The following is a 7,839-nucleotide window of genomic DNA, read 5'->3' on the forward strand; positions in this document are numbered from 1 at the left end:
TGATCATAACTGCAGATACATGGTTTAAACTGCAAATCATCTGACAGGATGTGCTGGTTTTAAAACCTGGCAAGTCAGAAGGTGCCTCTGTAGGGAGTTAGCTCCTCAACGAGTTTTCCTTCTCCGTAACCTACTTACTACAGAACCAAAACCCACTGAGCAACGTGCATCACACACACGCATGCTGCAAAGAAGTCCGGTGCATCGCTGCACCTCGGCCAGTCCACGCGGGAAAGCGAGAAATCCCGCAGCTGAGGTCTCGCGGGGCCTCCAGAGGGCGGACCCCATGAGGAACATTGGGGAACCGGCCCAAGCAACGCGGGGCCCTCCCTCCCACCAGCCTGCTCCGCAGCACCACGGACCTGGCGCCCACAAACCAGCACTCGGCTCCCCCCGAAGGGGACAGCGGCCCCACCACCACGCCACAGCGACACCCCACCAAAGCGCAACAAGCGCCCCCAAAACCCCATGACGCGGCGTGCTTCCTGGAGCCCTGCGGGAAAACTGGCGCGGCGGGCGCGGCGTGATGACGTCACATGGCAACCCGCGGCTTCCTGTCCCTAGCGACCGGCTTCAGGGTTTCTTCAGCCCAGGTGCCGGGTTTGTCTTGGTCCTTGTTGTCGCCAGCTACAAATATTTTGCAACGTTCTATCAAATATTTGCGAAGCATTTTTATATAGAACCTCTCGTTTTGTGCTTACGGAAGTCCCAGAATAGTCAGAGACTTACTGGCATGCGTTTTGTTTTGTTTTGTTTTGTTTTGCGGTACTGGGGACGTAAGCTAGGCAAGCATGCTGCTACTCACATCCCCAGCCCCCCTCTTGTTATTAATAACAAAACTGAAACTTAAAAAGTTTAAAAAGACTTGATCCGAAGTAACAGAAGTTGAAAATGATGGAATTTGAAAATGGCTTCAGGGTTTCTTACCGCATAGTACTGTATATGGTCACTTAAACACTACCACTGTTAAGGATTTTACCTTTTTTTTTTTTAACTGCATGATCTACAATTATACTCCGTTCTCTGTTAGTCACTGCTTGTCCCTGAAAGAGGTTGGGTGCTTTATTAGATTGAAAAAATGTTAGCTAAATCAGAACAAACAGGGCTAATAAAGCAAGATTTGCTCAGGAAGGAATTTAAGGGCTTGGAATGTAGCTTAATAGTAGAGGACTTGCCTAGCATGTGTGAGGCCCTGCGTTCAAACGCCAGCACTATTTAAAAAAAAAAAAAAAAAAGGAATTTAAGTGAGTTTGAGAAAGGAAGTATCCCTGTACACAAGGCAGATGAAAGAAATTGCCTTAAGAAAGAGCTCAAAAGTGATTGAGGAAGCCAGGCCAGGCCCAGCAAAAGGATCTCCTGGGGGCATAGTTTACCCTCACGTAATCTCCATAATCATAAGCGTGATTTTAATTTCTTTCATTTGATTCTTATTTGTAGATAACTTGTATCAAAGATACAAAATTAGTTTCTTTTGCTCTAAACTTATTTTTAATTTTCATGTCTTTAATACAGGAAGAACAACCTCAAAGAATTATTGTAATGATTAAATGAGATATTATCAGCAAAGTACATTCCATTTAGGAAACTTTGAAAAAACATTTAGCTCCTTGCTTTTTCTCTCCCACAAGCTTATTGTTTCATCCTGCATTCTTTATCTTACACTAGGCTTGACACTTTTAGCTTGTTTTATATCACTTATTATATTACTTTGTACCATGTTTTCTCAACTAATCTTAAGATTTTTTCCTGCTCAATTTCTATGAATAGAAAGTGAAAAGCATGGCAATAAGGGAAACAGCCATCAATAAACAAGAAATGCTGAATATCTGTTTCTCTCCAAGTAGCTTTGAGAATTCTAGACATCTTAAGAGTCACTCATTTCACAGATATTTACTTAGTAACTACTACATGCCGAGCACCAGACTAATCTCACAGTATTGAGTATTGGACTACATAATCCCTCTACTCAGATTTTACACTCCAGAGCAAAAGAAAGAATAAGTTAACAGAGAATTACAGTTTGATGTAATAAGTTCAGGAGAAAAGTGCTGGGTGCCACAGGAGTACCACAAAAAGTCACTCAGTTCCATCAGGAAATGATTCTGAATAGGATGACAACTGTGCTAAGTCCTGAGCAGGGTAAAGATGTAGGAGTTAGCTGAGAGAACAGCTCCAAGGTTGCTGTGCAGAGGCAAGAAATGGACTGTTAAGAACCACAAATACGGGGATGGAGGCATGGCTCCAATGGTAGAGCCGTGACCTAGCAAGTTCTAGGCCCCAAGTTCAAACCCAAGAACTGAAAAAAATGCAAATATGTACCCCATAAATATGTGCAATTACTACATACATTAAAAATAAAGGCACAAATCAAAAAACTGCAAATTATCTGTGCAATTTGAGGATCAAGTGACTGAAGGAGATGTGGATAGAAGTTGCCTAAAACAGGGAAGGTTTATAAAGGAATTTGGGCTGAGGGAAGTAGAGAAGTGTTTTAAGCAGGAATGAAACATGATCAGATTTGTGTTTTAGAAATATTATGATTACTGGGCTAAAATGGATGGGAGAGTCAAGATCAGAGACAAAAAGACACAAGGTTATTGTTGGAGTCCAAAGGAGAAGTTGAAGGCTTAACATCTTTAAATTTCACCGTCTATTAATAGAATAGATAATACCTACTTATAGATTTGTAGTGAGGTTGAGTTTAAGATAATGCATGCAGAATGCTCTCACACAGTACACATAGTCAATAAATGTTAACTATTGTGATGATTATGGGTTGATAAAAGTTTATCACATGGACAAATAGATGAAGAACTGACATTCCCTGAGAGAGAACATAGAAGAGGGACAAATGAAACTAATCTTTACAGAATGAATGAATCATTAATTTGGTTTGCCAGTAGGCCTATTAAAATTTCAGAAGAGCAACAGAGACATTCATTGTTTCTTCTCCGGCAACCACTGCCTCTCCCTTAGCTCCTAAGAAGTGTTAAGTCATTTGACCCCATTTTCATAATCAAAATTCAATTAAAGATTGACTCAAAAGAAAAATTAGACCACATTAGACATGTTATTTCATTTTAATGTACCTGAGGCCTGATAAGGCTGAAATGACTATTTTCTGCGGTATGAAAAGGCAAGCAGAAAAAGTCAGTGCCAGTAAGAAGAAAGGAGATCCTAGGAGATCATATGTCCACAGAGGGAAAGGGGTTGTCTGTACTACTTCCCTAGGATGAGCAACCTAGCAGGTACAAATACTTCCCTTCTAGAAAACAATGCAAGACATTCCCCTAGATATACTTAGGAGATAGTCAAAGGAATCTGGTTTGTTCTGACTGGTATTGATTTCTTTGTAAATTTCTGTCAAGATGGTGAAAACTTAATTTCATTCAATATATGTTCCCTTGGGTAGCTAATTTACAGGGAGTCTATGTAGTATCCAGATGTCCACATGGTGTGGTGAACTTAATCCTGAAGGTCTTCGATTCATGCCAGCATCCATAAAGATGCCACCTACCTAACCACACAGATCATTGTCAAGTGTTCCCTCATTCTTAACTTTGAGGTCTTGTCAGGATCAGCTTTCATTCAGCCATTCCTGTGGCTCACTGAGACCTGCTGTCTAAACATAACAACCAGTTTTAGTCTATAGTCCTCCCGCTACACTGAGCTCCACCAGAGGAACGGAAGCATTGATTCTGTTCCCATAGCCAGCCTCCTGATTTGGGATCCTGTTGCGCTCTCTCTCTACTAGAAATTAATATTGGGAAAATAGAGGAAAAGTGGTAATAAGTAATGGGGTTTCTTCTTTGGAACTGAAACAGTCACAGATTATTTTAGCTCAAATCCCAGAAATCCTAATCAACAGAGGCTTATCTCACACAAGAAGTTATCTTACACAATAAAAGGCCTGGCTGGTATAGCAGCTTAACTGTACCACCAAGAGTTGGTGTTCCTGCCATACTTTCACTCTTAAGCTAACTCTATGCAAAGTTAGCATGTGAGACTGGGGAAGTGAACAGATGGATGTCTAGTCTCTGTAGTGAACTATGGCAAGGAAACAGGGATTGAGAGGGCTATCTAAATTCTCACTGTTCTTCCAACTCTCTTTATTCCCCACAATTGAAGGAAATTTTAAATAGTCTTTCTAGGATGGATACTAATTTGGCTAACTCAACACCCACTTCTAGTCACCTTCTCCATTGTTTCCTTGCATGCTATAAAATAGAGACATCTGAATGCTTTATTTACTTCTTAGAGTGGTCATGTGACCTGGTTCTAGCTAATTTGGTGTGTGTGTAGGTGTGTTTTCCCTCACACATCTTCACATGTGGCTTGCTTTCCCAAATAAAAGTAAAAGAACAAGGACCTGAGTTCCAACCCCAAGACTGCCAAAAGTGTGGGTGGGAGGAGTGGAATAAGAGAAATAAAAAGGGGAAAACTCTACTTTTGTTTTTCCCTTCTCTTCCTATATGAAACATAGTCTTGATGCCTGCAGTTGCAGAAGCTATCTTGTGATTGTGAGTGAACACAACTGAGGATACAGGATGATAGAACAAAAAGAATTAACTTGGAATATGGTGACACCGTGGACCCATTGCCTCACTTCTGCAGAGTCTACCTCTGAACTCTTTGTATGAGATGAATATATCCCTATTTAAGACAGTTTTCGACTTTTCTGCTACTTGCAATCAAATGTAATCCTAATTAAAATAAGCAAGAACTCATGCTTTTGTATCATTATTTATGTCTTCCTAACTATTGTCTTTGCCACTGCTGTCATTCTCTTAAAGGACCCTAACTTTCAAAATTCAAAGGAAAGGAAACAATATTTTTTCCTTGACATTTTGCTGTGTAAAAAATTATGCCACAGGCAAGGGATGGTGGCACACACCTCTAATCCCAACTGTATTGGAGGTGGAAATAGGAGGATAGTGGCTCAAGGCCAACCTAGGCAAAAAGTTAGCAAGAGACCAGGTAAAAACAAACTAAAGGCAAAATGACTAGGGGCATGGCTCAATTGGCAGAGCACTGGCCTAGCAAGCACAATGCCCAGAATTCAATCCCTAGTGCCACCAAAAAGAAGGTATATATGTTATTACACCAGATAGACTTCTGAGAATATGCATTAAAATGACCAAAAATCCACCTCCATAATGTGATACAATGAGTTTCTAAATGCCAAAATACAAAGCTGGATAGGTTATTTGACATTTGAATTTATGATTTGTAAGATAAACTGAATCCTTGAACAAAGGTCACAGCCTTGCTTTATAACCAAATATAGTCTTACATATTATGTTAAAAGCTTCCAAGAAGATCCTGTACTGATGCAAAAACCACACAATCAGAACTTGAAAGAAGTATTTGTCACACGGGACCTCAGCATGCCCTGCTCTTGCTCTTTCATTTCATTTTTCTCTAGTACTAAACATGGATCCTCTCAGTCAAGCCCTTCCTACTCTTCATTCTGTCTTAGAGATGAGAGGATGTAAGTTTCTACAAGACTCTGCAAAAACCTTACTTCATTACGTATTCTGGAGACAACTTTCGTGTTTGTATTTTAGAGGACACACCTAGGACAATGACAAAGCAGAGCCCCATCAAGATAACAAACGTTCACTTCAGCAAATGTGCAGTTCCATTTTCTGCAGGGAGGAAGATAATGTAGTTTTTGTCTGTTTTACACTGCTGCCAGAATGTGAGGAGGTCCTGCATAATCATGTGGCTTAGACAGATATCCCGGTCTACTTGGTGTTCTGGTACCAAATCTTGTTGAACCATTTATTAACCTTCCTTCTTAGGACTAACTAACCATACATAAAGACATTCTGCATCATAAGCATAAATACAGCAGATCCTAAATTTACTCAGTCCGTTGATACTGTGAATAATTCTCACAAATTTACTATAATCTTTCAAAATGTATACTATATTTTGATACAGAACAATACTGCAGAAATAGCATCATGAAGGATTATAATATCATTCTAGGATAGACAGGCAAACTTAAAGTATGAAGGTTATAGCTGGAGATGCAGCTCAATGGTACATCTCTTTCATAGCACTCCTGATGCCCTGAGTTCAATCCCCTCCACCACTATATATATATACATATATATATACATATATGAAGTTTATCTTTGTCTTCTGCCTTCCACACAGCTCCGTTGCCATTCCAACTCATGTGAACCACCACTACAGGTAGTATTTTGGTCCACTTCCCACAGCATCTTCTGTAGCTTAACTAAATCACATTTTGAACAGGATTTTCCTGACCACTAATGAAGCAAGCTAATGAACTTACTCTTTTACAGTCCATCCACTAACCATACCCGCAACAATCCAATACTATTGAAGTCATAACTACTAATCTCTCCTGTTCTATGCTTTCTAGTTTTTCTAGTCTTCAAAATAAGTAAAAATGGTTTTGCATAGTAAATGTTCATTGGGGTCTCATAGTGTTAAATATAGTTTAATAGATGGTATTTCGACCTGGTTAGGAATACAAACTACTCTTTTAGATACCCCAAGAAGTTTTGTCAATTAATGAAAGTTAAAGACTTCATTTTATCAAGGGCACATTTAATCTCTTTTGTAAATTTCTAATCATGTTTGAAATTGCTATCTTTTATATTTTTAAGGTGGGACTAGGGTTTGAAGTCAGGGCTTCACACTTGCAAAACAGGCACTCTACTGCTTGAGCAATACTTCTAGTTCATTTTGCTCTGTTATTTTGGAGATGGGATCTCACAAACTATTTGCCTGGCTGGCCTTGGATCGTGACCCTCCTGATCTCAGCCTCCCAAGTAGCTAGGATTACAGGTATACGCCACCAAAATTGCTATTTCATGCTGGAGATGTGTCTCAAGTGGTAGAGTGCATGCCAAGCAAGCTTGTGGCCCTGAGTTCAAACTCCGGTACCCCACCCCCAAAATTACTATCTTATTTAGCTAAGGCTATTTTTGTGGGGGAACATGCAGGCAATGTGCTACTTGGAATTCCATTTCTAACAGATTTTAGTGTCCAGTATAATAAATTCAATAGTATTTCCTGATAAAGTACACTATTCAAATAAATTATTAAAGAATTGTATTTTCTGGGTATTGGGGGGGAGAGAGAGGGGGCAGACTGGGTGGTAAGGGAGGGGGTGGGGACAGGGGGGAGAAATGAACCAAGCCTTGTATGCACATATGAATAATAAAAGAAAAAGGGAAAAAAAAGAATTGTATTTTTCTCTAATGCTTTTCTCAAGTGCAACACTTTTACATTTTTGCAAGGTCTGATGTGAAGCTTTCTCATTTCATAGCTGATACTACTGGAGAAGAGCAAAACAATAAAAGTACCTAAAGGTTTGAGCTTATTAGTCTGCAATACTACATGGCCAACAGGAAATTCTATTATTGATCAAACCAAATGCAGAAACTGCAAAAGTAAAAAAGAGACTTTATTTGGGGTCTTAGGAATTACAATTTGGGGGACAAAGATTTATATTTTTCTGAATCAATGTTCCAAGAAAAAGTAGGAGCTGATATAGGCTATTGAGGACTGGGGAGGAACAGGAGTTATGAGACAGAGATCAATAGAAGATAAAGAAAAGAATGTATAAGAAGAATGGAGATGTTCATAAAACAAGAGTCCTCTAACTTCTTGCTATGCATCTTGAACTTCTGAGCACAATCAAAATTCCAGTTACTTTAATCATTCCAGATGGCAGCCATGACAGGGTGGAAGTAAGCAATGTTCACATTCTTGACAGCTTCCTCATGTCCTCATTTGGAAAAGTCCTTTCAATGTTGTTTTCATCATAATTTTCCTTTTCTTTTTATACTGTGAAAC

The 7,839-nt window shown here is 39.5% G+C and overlaps 1 protein-coding gene across 4 annotated transcripts in view; it reads right to left on the reverse strand.

The window, feature by feature from the left end:
* Nubpl (NUBP iron-sulfur cluster assembly factor, mitochondrial) overlaps positions 1–523 on the reverse strand; it is a 266,538-nt gene extending 266,015 nt beyond the window's left edge. The window contains exon 1 of one of the 4 annotated variants that reach the window (XM_074068202.1): positions 363–523. In XM_074068202.1, the coding sequence (XP_073924303.1) occupies positions 363–470 (108 nt within the window). In that variant the 5' untranslated portion in view covers positions 471–523. Of the gene's footprint in view, positions 1–138; positions 304–362 lie in introns of those variants that run through there. The other 3 variants (XM_074068201.1, XM_074068200.1, XM_074068199.1) reach the window with 3 other exon arrangements.
* Between the last annotated feature and the right edge of the window lie 7,316 nt (positions 524–7,839).

The sequence above is a fragment of the Castor canadensis genome, chromosome 3 (assembly GCF_047511655.1).
Source record: "Castor canadensis chromosome 3, mCasCan1.hap1v2, whole genome shotgun sequence".
NCBI lineage: Eukaryota > Metazoa > Chordata > Mammalia > Rodentia > Castoridae > Castor > Castor canadensis.